The sequence below is a fragment of the Sapajus apella genome, unplaced genomic scaffold (genome assembly GCF_009761245.1).
Source record: "Sapajus apella isolate SASKATOON/1434 unplaced genomic scaffold, GSC_monkey_1.0 scaffold48, whole genome shotgun sequence".
In the NCBI taxonomy this organism is placed as follows: Eukaryota; Metazoa; Chordata; class Mammalia; order Primates; family Cebidae; genus Sapajus; species Sapajus apella.
The window spans coordinates 18251597-18266982 of NW_022436988.1; the positions used below are offsets into that span (position 1 = coordinate 18251597).

Sequence of the window (15386 nt, forward strand, 5' to 3'; positions counted from 1 at the left end):
TCCAGGGATGACAACAGCCAGGGAGGCGAGCCACCACAGGGGGACCCCTTTCCCCAGATGCCTCCCTTCCCACCCAGGCCCCCATCTGGCCTAAGTAGCTCATTCCTACTGAGGGAGGGTGGGGAAAACACCCTGGCCCGGCAGGCAGAGGACACTGTGTTCTGGCCCCAGGAGACCTCTGGCCACAGCAGGACAAAGTTCTGACCTCTCCTTTCTGCCAACAGAACCGCTTCCTGGGGCGAGGGGTGGGGGCCCAGGTCTCCCCCACTACTCTGGGCCCCTCCAGCCACCTCCAAGGGGCCTTCAAAGCTGTGGAAAACAGAAGCAACCCCCACTCCCGTCTGGCTCTATTACTAGGCTGGAAGGAGACTTCATCATCCCAGAGAGAGGGGTGAGGGAGAGAGGGCGGGGGCTGTGTTCCCAGGCCTCCCCCTGCTCCAGGCGGGAAGCGGTGAGGCAGAGGCAGCTGCTGTGGCTTCAAGGGCCTGGGTGCTGCCTGAGCTCTGACACCATGGCACAGATCAGGCCCATCCAGCGACTCCTGGGGGTGGAGCAGGGACTGATTCCCCAGGAGAAGAGGGCCTGGCTGAGGCTGAGGGAATGAGAAGGACCGCCAGCCATGGGCACAGAGGAGGAGAGGGAGGTGCAGGAGGGGCCCACGGCTGTATCGCGCCCACGGAGCGCGAAGCTGGTGCAGGTCTCCGGGCCAGCGTCTGTCCTCACAGGAGGCTCTCGGCATCATAGTAGTCTGGGGAAACAGCAGCCTAATCTTGACTCCTTCCTGCCTCAGTGGACCCCAAAGAGGAAAAGGGAGGGGGACAGGCCAGTTGCCCGCAGCAGTGATGGTAGGAAACCCCCAACCCCGGCTGGAGGGCACCCGGGCCCTCCTGGCCTCCTGATTCACTCCCAGGCCTGGGCCCCGCTGCCCCCAACCCCAGCCTACCTGAAGCCGGCGGTACATCAGCGCCCACAGTCCCTGTGGCACTGGGGGGTGGGGGTGGGGGCACAGCCCTCCTGAGATGGGGGAGAGAAAAAGGCCCCATCAGAGGCCTGGGGTGGCCTCGGGGGTCTCACCCACAAGTTATCTCCACTGACCAGCAGCCCCTGTACAGCTCTTCCAGCCTGGCCCCAGAGCAGAAGCCTGGCAGCACCCAGCCTCACTTACGCCTCCCTTTCCCTGGAGGCAGGAGGCCAGTGCTGAATCCTGGGCGCATCCTGCAAGTGGGGCTGACACGCGGGAGTGGGGAAGAAGGGGGCCGGGAAGAAGGGGGCCGGCCAGGGCAGCAGGGCACTCGGGGAGGGCATCGGGTAGGACAGGTAGTGGTGGTGAAACACCAAAGGCCCTTTCTCTTGCGTGTCCATCTCCTCCTCCTCCTCAGGCTCTTCCTGCGGAACCTCCAGGTAGACCTGGGGATTGTGCAAAACAGGGAGGGGAAATGAGAATCCAGGACTCCTCCATTCCCCTGAGTTATTCCCTCTAGATATGCTTTGTAAAAATGGCTTGTGTTTACTCAGCATTTACTACATGCGGGCAAGGCATTTTGGAGACATTTACTCCTTACGATGTAGATGGGAAATCTGAAGCTCAAAGAGGTTGAGCAACTTGTCTAAGGCCACCCAGCTCCTAAGGCATAGCAGGGACTGGAAGATTCCAGGTGTGAACCCACAGCTCGGGCCAGTAGTCCACTGAGCTGTCCCCGGCCTCATCCCCAGCCCCTGGACCCACCTATGTATGTGTCATCACTGAGAGCCCAGGGGTGAGGGATGGCAGTAGTTCCTCAGGGTCTCCCCCTGCCTGGATTCCTTGAACCCCTCTCCGCCTCCTCTGAGCTGACTAGCATCCTCTCTCCACCCAGTCCCTGCTTCTCCCAATTTCAGGATGCTCATTGTTGGCTGAGTAAAGCTCAGCCTTAGAGCTATATGCACACGCACGCACACCCACTTGCACACACACACACACACTTGCACATGCGATGCGCACACACATACTTGCACACACAGCCACACACGTTTCCCCCCATTCTGTCTCCTGACTCTGCCCCTGCCAGCCTGGATGGGGTACACACCCCTTGCCTCCTCCAAGGGTCAAAATCCTACCTGGCTTTCAAGGGCTGGTTCTAAGTTCCCCTGCTCCTCCAAGGAGCCTGTCCTCAACCCCCAACCCGGTGCACATTTGTGCTTTGTACCTGTCCATGTGCCATCACAGCCAACCTGGCCTTGTATTCCTAACCATTCATTTATTCATTCACTTGTTCAACAAATATCAGCTAAGCCCCTCCACAGTGGCAGGCACCAGGCCAGGTGCACATGATAAATGGGGGCAGGGTTACCAGGGTGCCTGCCCTCCTGGAGCCTCAAGTCCAGTGTCGGGGAGGGGGGGCACTCCAGGGAAACCTCCTTGAAAACAAGACCTGGGTGTTCTGGACTTTGGGGGGGTCTCTTTCCCCCACCACCCACCTTTCATGGATACTGAAACAGGCCTGATACATAACAGTTGCCAAGCAGCCCCAGCCAGAGAGACAGACTGGCTTCCTGCTCCTCTGTCTCCCAGTTCTTCTTCCCCCTGAACAGGAACCCCAGCTGGATCCCCATCCCTGGACCCGCAGGTGAGTGACCCCGGTGGACCACCCACACACACCTGAGGGCAGGGCGAGGCGGGCCCGGGCTGCAGCGCCCCGGCCACCAGGCGACTCAGCAGCAGCTGGTGCATCTGCGCGTTCTGCAGCATCATCAGCTCCAGCAGGTCTAGGAAGCGAGTTCAGCAAGCCCAGGCCGGGCGCCTCCGGGCCCCCCGCCCCCTGACACCCCTGTCCCCAGGAGCGCAGAATGGATGGGCGGGTTGTGCTGCAGGGACTCCCAGAGAATGTGTGAGGCAGAAGGGGGTGAGTGGTGGTGATGGTGGTGGTGTAGAGGGGGGCGGGGGGACGCGGGAGTCTCACCTTCCTTCACACGGCCTGGCTGCAGGGGCGCAGGTGGGACGGCCCATGAGAGGGGCTGCAGGACGGTGACCCAGGGCTGGGGGCGTGCGCGGAGTCAGCCAGGCAGGGTGGGGAGAATGGATGGGGACACGTTGCGAGCCCAAACCCTCCCGGCCAGTGGCCTCCCTAACCCCGCAGGGGCCGAGTTCTCCTCTCCAGCCCCGTGGAATGCCCGCTCCCTGCCACGCCTCTTCCTCTTGGTTTGGGGGTTTCTCTCCTCGCCCTGCGCCCACGCTTTTCCTTCCCAGGATCTGGCCCCTCCAGGGACCGCTCCCCGCTCTGTCGTGCCCCAAGCTAAGGCAGGATCTGCTCCCGGGCTCAACCCTCACCGTCGCGGCTGCGCTCTGCGGTGGGGAGCGACCCCAGCTCCTGCCCGCCCCAGAGGCCATGGCTGGTGTCGGTTGCCTTAGCGACGCCGAGGACGCAAAGGTCTCTTCCCACGCATGCGTGGAGCCTCCCCTCCCCCTCCTCCCGCCTCGTGCTCCTGGGTGCTCCATCTCTCTATTCCCTCCTCTTACCTCCATCGCGGACCTGGGGTCCCCAGGAGCCCTACCCCACCACCAGGAGGCCCATCTCCTCCCGGGGATGTCCACCTCCCGCCGCGCTGCTCCGGGCTTCCCTCCCTGAATCTTGCCAGTCCCCAGAACTGGGGCTGGGTTGGTGCGGGGGAGGGAGGCGTGCCATGTTTGTTGAGTGAATAAGCAAGTGGCTGGGGAGGCTTGGTTTTCGGGTCCCAGAGCCGGATTGACTCAGCTGATGAGTTCAAGAGAAACAGAGACTTTTGTAGGAGGAGGCTGGGGGTTAGCAGAGGATCTGCTCCCTGTCACTCTATCAGAGAGAGGGGCTTCCTGCCAGCAAAGAGTGGTTTTTGGAGCAGACCAAGGAAGGAAACATCGCCAGAATTCATGGAATTGGCTGGGGGCTCTGGCTGGAAACACGTGGCCAGCTTCTGGCCTCTCTCCTTGCAGCTGTTTGCCCCCTGTTTCCTGGCCAAGGTGAACCACTGCTCCTCAGACAAGGAAACTCGTGGTGACTTCAGCACCGTGTCCCAGTACTGTCTCCCATACTGGAAAAGTTACCGAAGCATGCATTCTTTTCACAGGAAGTTAGCGAAGTTAGTTCCTTGCTTAAGAACAGGTGAAAGGGGAGATCTATTTCTGCAGCTGTGAGCATCCTAAGATAGGGCCCCGGCAGCAGTCAAGGAAAATCCAGACAGGAAGCTGGGATTAGCACCCCGAGTCGATTTTCCCCCACTCTCCATGTCAGCTCCCCTCCTGGCAGTCCTGGAGTTAGAACCAGGAAGACGGTTCCTGCCTCCCCCTTTGCACCCTGGCCCCTGTCTCTAGGGGAGGGGGGCTTGGGCAGTGCTTTCCTGTCCCCATGGGTCTTATGTCTTCAATAGCCATCAACAGGCTGAGATCCAGGCACCGGGGTCACAGTCCCCCAGTGAATGGAACACAAAGGTGCCTCTCTCCGCCTCCACTCTCAATCCAGGTAGAAAGAGAACCACCCACTTTGCTCATCGTCAACCAACCTTGACCAAGGAAGCATCTGCATGTGCAAGGTGCCATCTGAATGCTGGAGACATAAGCAGTGTGGTCACTGGTCCCAGCATTGTTGGGAAGTGAAAATGTATCCATGAAAAGAGAGCAGAAAGGTAAGACTACGAGCCAGGGATCATGAAAAAGAGAGGACTTGATCGCGGAGGGATGGGGTTCCAAGGAAGGCAGTCCTTGTTGGGGCCAAGCAGCATGGGAAGACAGGCGCTGTCAGGCTGGGGACACAGCCCAAGCCAAGACCCAGCTGTATGAATGGATAGGACCTGAGATGACCCAGTGGGTCAAACTGACTGTGGAAGAGGAGCTGAGCAGGGAGCAGAGGCCCAGGGACAGGTCACACTTGAATGCCAAGGTCTGAAATTGAAGCTTGGCCCTGTGGGTAATGGAGAGCTGTCGGTGGGTTTCAAGCAGGAGGGAAATGCCGAGCCATGTGGCCAGCTGTGTTTCAGGCAGATGCTTCTTGTCCACCTTTGTCATGTCAACCAAAGTTAGAAACGACAAATGTCTGACAGGCGTCAGGTGCGTTGGCTTGTGCCTATAGTCCCAGCTACTCAGGAGGCTGAGGCAGGAGGATCACGTGAGCCCAGGAGTTTGAGATGCTGTGAGCTATGATCATGTCACTGCACTCCAGCCTGGGTAGCAGAGTGAGACCTAGTCTCTAAAACAAACAAACATATGTCTGATGGGGATGCATCCTCCCAATAGAATACTGTTCAGCCATGGATAATGTGGGAATAGAATATCTCTGTTGATGTGGAAAGTTGTCCAACAGAGTTGAGTCAAAAATATCAGTCAGCAGAGTAAAATCTTATTTTTGTTTTAAAAATCATATGCGTAAGGCCAGGCACGGTGGCTCACGCCTGTAATCTCAGCAGTTTGGGAGGCTGAGGCAAGCAGAGCACTTGAGGTCAAGAGTTGGAGACCAGCCTGGCTAACATGGTAAAACCCTGTCTCTACTAAAAATACAAAAATTAGCTGGGTGTGGTGGCAGGTGGCTATAATCCCAGCTACTCAGGAAACTGAGGCACGAGAATCACTTGAACCTGGGAGGTGGAGGTTGCAGTGAGCCAAGATCATGCCACTGCACTTCAGCCTGTGCAACAGAGACTCCATCTAAAAAAAAAAATTCATATGCATATACATGTGTGGATATATATGTGCATGTGTGTGTGAATACACACACACACACAGATCCAACTGTGGAGCAGCCGTCAGAGCTGGCCTGTATGCCCCAGCCTAGCCAGGGTCTTCTGTAGAGGATTCTTGCACTCATCTGTAGCCCCTCCACCCGAGAACACCTGGCCACAGGTGAGACAGGCCAGAAGGTGGCCAGGAGCAGCCCACAAGCAATAATGGATGGGACTTGACAGCTAAACGCGCAGCCTCCCAACTCAGTGTGACAACTCTGAGGTGCGTCCCACCGAGCCTCTCAGTGATGCCCGTGGGCTTGTGCCCGAGTGGCCCACAGTGACCTGCTCAGAAATGCACACTTCACTGCCTTTTCTCCTCTCTCTGCCCCTTCTCCACTCTCTCGTAGTGCTCTGTGGGATCTCCTTCCAAAGAAACGACTGCTCCCCAAGACTTGTGTCACAGTTGGCTTTTGTAGGAATCCCAACGAAGACATCAGCTTCCTGCTCACTCCGCATCTGCCTCCCGGCCACTGAAAACTCCTGGAAAAGGGACTTAAGTAGCTCTGTGATACGTTTGCATTCAGAGATGTGAAATACTGAAATAGACATTGAAGAGAATGGGTTTGGGTGTACAATGGTCCATAGATTCAACTGAGGGTAGACTGAAGGCAGGGAGCCCAGCAAAGAGGCTGCCACCCTTGTCCCTCTAAGGAAGGCTGCAGCAGGCTAGAGGTACTGTAGGAAACAGGAAGAGGTGATCATTCCAGAACCTCAGAAGTGAAAGCACATGTTAACTGCATACGAAACTTGTATTTTAAAAAACAAGGCTGAGAGAAAAGCTATCTGGCTTGTGGTATTCAATTCGATTTCTTTGTCAATACAAACAGAAGCATTTGCCATGAAGAAAGGAAAGCCACACACTTATCTGCCTGAGCTATTTTGCTTATAGAAGATCTCGCATCAGTGCAGCAGAATAGCGGGTACCTCACGTCCCTGCTCTTTGCCTTGCCTACTATTGTTTTCTTTGAGACACTGAATACTCCACCTATTTCCTTTTTATTTTCTTTTCAATAGGAACTCTTGTTGTCATCTTTGGATTATTTTGTGTTTCAGATTTTTTTTTTTTTTTTTTTTTGTATCCCAAGACAGTATGTACTAAAATTCCTCCCCATTGCCTTGGTAAATCTATTTTTGGGAATAAGCTAAGCCTAGGAAAATATTTATACTCAAACGTGTTCATCATAGTGTTATTTTTAAAGGTTAAAAATTGAACATTTGGCTGACCCTGGTGGCCCATGCCTGTAATCACAGCACTTTGGGAGGCTGAGGTGGGCGGATCACTTAAGGTCAGGAGTTCAAGACCAGCCTGGCCAACATGGTGAAACCCCATCTCTATTAAAAATACAAAAATTAGCTGAGCATGGTGGCGCGTGCCTGTAATCCTAGCTACTAGGGAGGTTGAGGCAGGAGAATTGCTTGAACCTGGGAGGTAGAGGTTGCAGTGAGCTGAGGTGGCACCATTGCACTACAGCCTGGCCAACAGAGTTCGACTCCGTCTCAGAAAAAAAAAAAAAAAAAAAATTGAACGTTACCCAATGTCCAGTAATAGAGAGATAGTTGAGTGAATGAAGGCAGTTCACTCAAAGGAATATTGTGGACCTATTAGAAATCATGGAACTGCGAAAATAAGCTACCCCCTCTTTTCTTCAGATGAAATTGGAGAGAAAAGGGCCTTTCTAAGAATCCAGGTGGAAATGTTAAAGCTACTTTTGGTACATTTGAGGAAGCGTTGTTCAGAGAGTGACCCCAGGACATCAGCCCTTTCCTTGGGCCCAGTTTCTAAAGAGACACAAATTAGAAGAAGCTGCAACGTGAAAGTTGAAGGAGAGGAAGTAAATATTGCTCTGCAGAATGATGTGATTGACTGGATATCTGGGAGAGAGGGAACCTTGAGAATTCAACAGTGAAGAAACTCCAATTTTGGCTTAGAGGCTCTAGCAACACTGTTTCTGCGAATCATGCTTATTCTGGTGAGATGCTCGGTGTGGCTTTGTCCAACAGACCCCTGCTGGTGCTCTGAGGACTTAGAGGTGAGCGCATTGCACAGGCGGGATGCCCCGTGATGGGGACCTGGCTTCGAGGTCCCACTCCATTGGAACTGCACTGTGGGGCAGAGTTCCAGAGCCTCCCCTCCTGGCCCCTGGAGTCAGGGCGCCCCCACCCATGGGGGAGCATGCTGCTGCAGTTCCCAGGAAATCACCTCAACGAAACTGCTCAGGGAGGAAGCTGACAGGGCAGGCCAGGAGCGGGGATGGAGTGTGGTGTGAAGTGGGGTGTGACTGGGCCAATTCCTGTGGGTCAGGTTCTGAGAGCTGGTTCTGTTTCGCAGAATTATTTTGTTTGTGGGTAACTGAAACTCAGTTGAAACTAGGTTAAGAAGAAAGGGTGGGCTTTTTTGGCTCATGTGACAGGACAGTAATGGAGCTGGTCTGTAGTTTAACTGGTTCAGAGACTCAAACAGTGTCTTCAGGTCCCTCTCTCCTCCTTTCTTCCCTCCCTGCCTCCTTCTTTCCTTTCTTTCCTCCCTTTTTCTCCCTTCCCCTCCCTTTCTCCCTCCTTCCCTTTCCTTCTTCCCTTCCCTTCCCTCTGTCCCACTTTCCCTCCCTCCTTCCCTCTTCCCTCCCTCCCTCCTTCATTCTCTCCCTCCCTCCCTCCCTCCTTCTTTCCTTCCTTCCCTACCTCCCTTTCCCTTCCCTCCTCCTTCCCTCTTCTTTTTCTTTCCTCCCTCCCTCCCTTCCTTCCTTCCCCTCTTGCACCTCTCCTTCTCTGTTTGATGTTCCTGTTCCCTCCTCCTACAGAGAAGCTTCCTTCACAGGTGGGAGACACACCCCGGCTCCTTCAGACACATTTAGAAATTCCCAAGACCAGAGAGATTGTCTTTCTTTTGTCTCAGTACATGTAACTCCCAGGGAAGGACTATGATTGGTCCAGCTTGAGTCATGTCCCCAGGTTTTGGATGTACCACTATGGTCCACAGGATTGCCAGAGGTGGGTGACATTCCCCTTCCTGTTGTAGGGGAGGAGGTCATCCTTTAAGCAGCAAGTCGGAAGAATCACATATTTGGATGGAATAGGGGAAGAGCCGTTCCCCAAAGGAAGCCAAGAGAGGGAAGCATTCATTCCTCTTAGGCTGTGGAGAAAAAGCCATATTTCACATACAGCGTTCATTGTTCAATCATGCCCATCCCTAGTCCAAAGACACTTTGTGCAAATTAGAAAAATTATCCTTGTACCTTAGGCATTTTTGCTGCCATCTTTCAGAACATCATCATCTTAAGCATACTACTCTACAATGCTTGCAACGTGCTTGGTGCCCAGAACTGTGTAGTGCGCAACCCATGCAACTGAATGTAGCAGCCCTGCTGCTCACATGTGGTAATTCCCCTCCAATTATTCCAATCCCTCTTATAAAAAGCTCTTGCCCTGTAGAGCTTTGGGCAGTGGTGAGGTAGAAACCAAGGGGTAGAGCCATAAATGGGAATAACGGCAGCTCCCACCCCCTCTTCTCCCGTGCCCACAGACAGGAGCAGTGGCCAGGTGATCATCAGGGTGGTGATCAGCAGCAAAGTGAACTGAAGCCACAGCAGGGCTGGGGGTGATGACAGGGACCCTGAGGAGCAGCCTCGGGGAGACAGCATGGGAAGGAAATGGGAAAAACTGTTTGCTTTTCCTCCAAACACTGGAAGAAGCAGATGCTTGCCAAGAAGAGGGGGGGCTGGGCAGGTGCTTGGATGACATCAGCAATGAAACTCCAGCAAGAGGGAGCGAGTGTGTGTGGCTGTAGTTGTGGGTGGGTGTGTGTGTGCTTGTGCTGTGGTGTGTATACGCACAGAGGGCACTCAGAGCCTTGTGTCTGTGCGATGTGGCATTTGTGTTGCTCGGGGCACAAGTGTGCCTGTGGGCGCATATAGGAGCCATGTGTATGTGCACGAGCCTGCTGTGTGGGTGCGAGTGTGTGTACATGTGTCTCTCCAGTGAGTGGAGCTGGAGGAAGAACCACGTGCCGGTGCCCCTCCACTTACTATGGGCTCTGTCCCAACAAACCCATGTGAAGTTGAAAAAATCCTAAATGGGCCGGGTGCCGTGGCTCACACCTGTAATCCCAGCATTTTGGGAGGCTGAGGTGGGCAGAACACATGAAGTCAGGAGTTTAAGACTATCCTGGCCAGCGTGGTGAAACCCCATCTCTACTATAAATACAAAATTAGCCAGGCGTGGTGGTACATGCCTGTAATCCCAGCTACTTGGGAGGCTGAGGCAGGAGAATCACTTGAACCCGGGAGGTGGAGGTTGCAGTGAGCCAAGATTTCGCCATTGCACTCTAGCCTGAGCAAAAAGAGTGAAACTCTGCTCAAAAACAAACAAAAAAAAAGAAGAAAAGAAAAAATTCTAAATGGAAGTCAGAATTCTCTGCATGGAGAACACCAGTGTCACACCTGGTTTAGGAACCAGCCCTGGGGTCTGAGGCGAGTCTGTGGGGACCACAGACCACAGCCAGAGCAAGGCCGAGCTGGGAGTGAGGCCTGGCAGAAACTTCTGGAACCAGGAGCAGCCTGGCCCCCAGGAGGGGCTTGACTAGGACTAAAGCTGTGTCCACAGGTCTGGGCGGAGCTGCTGTGGGGACAAGGAAGGGCAGCCCCTCCCCAGGCCTCCCTATGCTTCCGTCAAAGGCCGCTCTGACGCGGGCTCAGCTCAGGGCACGGGGAAGCCGCCGGAGCTCTGGGCTGCCGGGAAAGATGGTGGCACAGGACTGCCAAGGCTGATGGATTTGGGAGAACCAGGGCTCAGGGACAGGGCTCCCCAGGGGCTTCTCCAGCCTGCAGCCAGGGGGCACTTCACAGCGGCTCCACTAGGGGTCACCAGAGCTCCAGAGTGGAGGAGCGAGGGGGTCCATCAACCTGGCCCCCAGCACAGTCCTCCCTCAGCCAGGGACAGATGTCCAGCAAGGGGGTGGGTGTGGGGGTGGAGAAGCAACCTCAAGACGCCTGTGTGGTCCAGCTAAACAGCCGGAGGAGGGGGTGTGTGTGCACGTGTGTGTGGTGTGTGATGTGAAGGTTGAGTGTACAGATGGGCATACGCTTGGCGCATATCTAGTGACCATGTAGGTGGCACTTAGCCCATGTGAACAGGAGCATGTTACGTTGTGAAAGTCCATAAACGCACAGGCACGGCTGTGTGTGTGTGTGTGTGTGTGTGTGTGGCTGTGGGAGAGTGTGTGGGTGTGTGTATGGCCGTGGCTGTGGGGGTGTTTATGGGTGTGTGTGTGTGTGTGTGGGTGTGTGTGTGTGGCTGTGGCTCTGGGGGTGTGTGTGTGGCTGTGACCATGGGTGTATGTGTGGTTGTAGTTGTGGGTATGTGTGTGTGTGCTGTGGTGTGTGTACACACAGATAGGCACACAGTAAGAGTCTTGTGTTTATGTGATGTGGCATTTGTGCTGCTCAGGGCGGGAGTGCACCTGTGGGCACATATAGAAGCCATGTGTATGTGCAGGAGCCTGCTGTGCTGGTGCGAGTGTGTTTGTGCGTGTGAGCTGGAGTGTGTGTGGTAATGGGCATAACAGCAGAGGAGGCGTCCGTGAACATATGAAGGATGATTTGCACGCGGCTGAGCCTGCGGGAACACAGCTTTTGTGTGGGTGCGTCTGTGAGTGTGCACTCACGTAACTGTGTGAGTGTAAGCCAGCGCGTGCCTCGGGAGTGCTTCTGGAAGTCAGTGAGAATGGAGATTCGAGTGTGAGTTAAGCCTGTGTAAACTGTCGAGGTTGGGAGAGGAACCGCCTATGTGGCTCATACGTGTGCACCCGTGAGTGAGTGTGCGTGTGCCCGTGAGGATGAGTGCGTGTGCCCGGGAGTCTGTCACTCCTAGGGCAGTGAGGCCCGGAACCCAGGCGGTCGCCGGCTGAGCCCAGAGCACACCCAGCGAGGGAAGTGTGGCCGAGGCTCCCACCTGAAGATCGGCCCAGTCCTCAGGTTTCACTCATGACCCTGTGACATCAGCGGCAGCAGCTGTCCTCGCCGGCCCGGCCCCCCAGCCAAGTCCCCCACAGTTCCAGCCCCAGCCCGAGGTGGGCACGGCCGCTCTGGGCTTGTCAGCAACCGCTCTGCTCCTGTCCAATAGTGAGTACTGCACCCCCACACCCGCCCCGGGCCGGGGACCCCGAGGGGCAGGCCACCCCCAGGGGCCGGCCTCTCTGGCCCCAACCCCAGCCTGGCTCCAAGAAAGTCACCAGTTTGTTCTGGGTACTGCTGACCGCCTGCCCACACGGGGCTCTGTGGCCCAAGCTGGCTCTGTCCCACAGCCCTTGCCGAATCTTCTGGTGCCTGGACCCTCTCTCCGGCCCCAGACTTGCCTCTCTCTGTCCTGTCATCTGTTCCCTCTGCCCCTGCCTGGTGAGCTGTCCCTGTCCTCAGCAAAGTTCCTTGTTCTGGTCACAAACAGCCCACGGGCTAAGACTTGGCTCTGGAGAAGCAGGGGTGACCCAAGGGACACAGAACGGAGCTGCAGTTTCTTTAGGAGAGGGGAGCGAGGAGCCGAAACAGCGACTTTTCTTGCCCTGTTTGTGTGGCTCAGAGGCCGGGTTTCGGAGGGTGGAGGGGAGGAGAGCGCAGGACGCTGGGGTGGGGGGTGCCGGCTGGCGGCTCCTTTGCTCTGCTGAGAACAGGAATCTGCCAGATGCCAGCAGAGGACACATCCCAGGCTCTGCCCACGTCCCTGCCCCTCCCCCAGCCCACCCAGCATGGCTGGGCTGTTTTCCTAGAGAAGTCGAGAGTGCTGAGCCCTGCTAGGAAGGCGAGGGGGACATGGGGACAAGAGCAGAAAGCCCAGTTTGAGGGGAAGAATATGGGACCACAGCACAAAGGGGACTCTGAAGGAGTCTGGGGGCGGGGTCTTAGGAGGAGACACAGGGCCGGTGAGTGGGGTCCGGGGGTCAGAGCTGGGACAGACCACATCCCCCCCCACCCTCCCTCCCTGCTGGGGTGGGCCATGGCTGGTGGAGAAGGCAGAGTGGTCTGAGTGGAGCTGGGGGGACGTAGTTTGGAGGCAGGGAGGGCTGGTTCTACCAAGAACTACCAAGTGCCCTGCCCGTGGCCAGTGGCCTCACTCTGTGTGGCGGTGGTGTGGACAGCTATGGTTGCTGTGCTAGCATTTGGAGCCATGTCACCTGTGCGGGACCATGTAATAAATGCAAGGGCCTTGGAAGCTGTGTCAGGCAGGGCGACTGAGCAAAGATGAGCCTGGTAAGGGCCTGAACAGCCCCCTGGCCACACGTGCCCTGCCCCTGGGCTCCTCAGCAGCCCTCCCCCTCTCCATCCCTGGCATCTCTCAAGGGATTGTGCTGGGATTCTGGGGGGCTTGGGGAAGGCCACGGAGGGTCCTTCCTAGGTGGCTCCCATCCCAGCCTGGCCCTGCTCATCATTTCTGGTTGGAAAGCGGCCTGGGGTGTGAGCTCAGCCTCTGGGGTCTCCTCCTCAGCTCAAGGCTGATCTGAGTGTCGGTGGAGACCTGCTTCTCTGGCTTTGGTCGCCAGGGTCTCTGCCGAAACCCTAGGCCAGGCCCAGGGAAGCCCCAAGTTTGATCTGAAGGCACGGAACTCCTCGTCATGTGTTGGGGTGCTTCTGACAAGGTGTCTGCCTTTGGGGGGCAACTCTGGCCAGCAGGAAGGAGGACAGATCTGATGGGGGTGGGGGTGGGGACAGTACAGCTTCAGGGCAGGGGCAGGGTTCAGAGAAGGCTTCCCAGAGGAGGCAAAACCAGAGAGGCAGGAAGGGTTGGAACCTACAGGGAGGGTGGAAAGGCTCTCTCCAAAGGGAAAATCTGGCCCAGAGTCCCCAGAGAACAGTTTGGGAGAAGGGAGGGGATGCTGGAGGAGGGTGTCAAGGACCAGGAAGGGTCAGGCCCTTGACTCCTGTCACTTCCCTGGGGCCTGAAGCTTGTGCGAGTAGCCATGGCTCTGTCCACGGAGGCCAAGGCCCCACTCCCGGGGGAGGGAGGTGGCTGGTGCAGGTCGGGGTGGGGGCAGAGGGCAATGGGTCTCATGGGCAGTCCTATGTCTGGGGCAGGTGTGGGCTTCTGAGCAGTTCTGGTGACTTCGGAAGGGGTCCCAGCTCTGCTGTGGATGGGACAGGCCAGGTCTCCCATGGCTCCATTGGAAGGTGCTCCTTGGGATGGGGGATCCCAGGCTCCCTGCAGTGCCCCCGCCCCCGCCTTTCATGCGTGCTGGCCCCCGTTCTGCCTCATCAGCAACAGCTATTTTTATTCCCTGCAGTTTTCAGTCAACAGCCCTTGTTGGGGGGATGGGGCTGCTGGAGGAGAGAGAGGGGCTCAAGGAGGCCAGGGACAGTAGGGGTGGTGGGGAAGCCACAGAGCCCTGGAAGGGTCCTCTGCCAGGAGCCCTCTTGTAAAAGGAAAGAATGAAAACCCTATAGTTGCTGGCTCCCATCCTATTTTTGAACTGGATTGTGAAACCAGGCACCCCCACCTACCCCATAGGTGCTTGAAGGTCACGGTTCACCTCCTGATTAAGAGCCAGGGTTTCTTTCAAACACTGAGGTCCAGGCTTCTGATCCCAGTTTACTGTATAAATACCAGCTGGTGAGTTACTTGTCTTCCCTGTGCCTCAATTTCCTCATCTGTCAAATGGGGGAGATCACAGGATCGGGGTGAGAAGTTAATATGCTCATGGACATGTGAGGTGCCTCGAACAGTGCTTGGCATGTCATTGGCTCCACATACGTGCTCACTAGTATTATTGTGGCTATTGCCAGTCTGTGACCCCGACATAAAATGTCTCACAGCCGGGGATGCAAAAAGGAGAGAGTTACAAGAAGGATGACTTTGTCCAGCTCTGGGCACCCTTCGGAGCTACAGTTTGAGGGTGGACTTTTTTCCCTATCTGGTCTCCTTTTTTATTTATTTATTTTTTTGAGATGGAATCTCACTCTGTCACCCAGACTGGAGTAAAGTGGTGCAACCTCAGCTCACTGCAACCTCTACTTCCTGAGTTCAAGCGATTGTCCTGTCTCAGCCTCCCAAGTAGCTGGGATTACAGGTGTCCACCACCACGCCCAGCTTTTTTTTTTTTTTTTTTGAGACAGAGTCTCGTTCTGTCTCCCAGGCTGGAGTGCAGTGGCGTGATCTTGGCTCACTGCAACCTGTGCCTCCCATGTTCAAGCAATTCTCCTGCCTCAGCCTCCTGAGTAGCTGGGATTACAGGCATGTGCCACCACACCCAGCTAATTTTTGTATTTTTAGTAGAGACGGGGTTTCACCATTTGGCCAGGCTGGTCTCTAACTACTGACCTCCAGTGATCCACCCACCGCAGCCGCCCAAGGTGCTGGGATTATAGGCTTGAGCCACTGAGCCTGGCCGGGTGAGGGTCCTTTTATAAAGTGGACTGCAGAGACCCTTCCATGAGGGACTGTGGTTTGCAGATGTGGCCGTGATGGCTGTGACGCCAGAGCAGCAGAGCAGGGTCCCTCCAGTCCACCTTTCAGTAAGTTCTGCTGTCAACGCTTAGCTTTTTTGAGGTTGGCAAGTTCTTGATCAGTCTTGCTTTGGAGAAGGATCTCCAAAGAGTAGCTGGGGAGGAAGCATCCCCAGAGTAGTCTCTGGGGTAGGACTTTCCCAGAGTGACCGGCAGGGTCCAGGTGCTGAAGGG

The 15386-nt window shown here is 55.8% G+C and overlaps 2 protein-coding genes and 1 long non-coding RNA gene across 9 annotated transcripts in view; 2 read left to right on the forward strand and 1 right to left on the reverse strand.

The window, feature by feature from the left end:
- Positions 1–126: 126 nt before the first annotated feature.
- PRR29 (proline rich 29) lies at positions 127–3387 on the reverse strand. 2 transcript variants are annotated; one of them, XM_032241993.1, is made up of 6 exons: positions 3308–3387; positions 2940–3015; positions 2639–2745; positions 1166–1407; positions 944–1014; positions 259–748 (listed from the first exon to the last, which is right to left on the reverse strand). In XM_032241993.1, the coding sequence occupies exons 1-6, from the start codon at positions 3365–3367 to the stop codon at positions 720–722; spliced, it is 585 nt and encodes a 194-aa protein (XP_032097884.1). In that variant the 5' UTR covers positions 3368–3387; the 3' UTR covers positions 259–719. The 2 variants fall into 2 exon arrangements, with proteins under 2 accessions (XP_032097883.1, XP_032097884.1); XM_032241992.1 differs by having other exon boundaries at positions 127–1014.
- On the forward strand, positions 1403–6444 carry LOC116525815. Of its 3 annotated transcripts, none has more exons than XR_004257836.1 (4): positions 1403–2606; positions 2965–4115; positions 4473–4635; positions 6075–6444. It is a non-coding gene; the product is annotated as an uncharacterized LOC116525815 (long non-coding RNA). The 3 variants fall into 3 exon arrangements; XR_004257835.1 differs by having other exon boundaries at positions 2965–3973; XR_004257834.1 differs by having other exon boundaries at positions 2965–4635.
- A 4639-nt stretch (positions 6445–11083) lies between these two features.
- SCN4A (sodium voltage-gated channel alpha subunit 4) overlaps positions 11084–15386 on the forward strand; it is a 51399-nt gene continuing 47096 nt past the window's right edge. For all 4 annotated transcript variants that reach the window (XM_032241995.1, XM_032241994.1, XM_032241996.1 and 1 more), the window contains exon 1: positions 11084–11843. The gene's annotated coding sequence lies outside the window, so the exon portion shown is untranslated. The remainder of the gene's footprint in view (positions 11844–15386) is intronic.

Coding starts and splice junctions, on each gene's coding strand:
- PRR29 (XM_032241992.1), bottom strand. CDS start 3,367: ATGGCCTCTGGGGCGGGCAGGAGCTGGGGTCGCTCCCCACCGCAGAGC. Junction 3,016..3,307: donor CGCAGAGCGCAGCCGCGACG/GTGAGGGTTGAG, acceptor GCACGCCCCCAG/CCCTGGGTCACCGTCCTGCA. Junction 2,746..2,939: donor GCCAGGCCGTGTGAAGGAAG/GTGAGACTCCCG, acceptor CTCGCTTCCTAG/ACCTGCTGGAGCTGATGATG.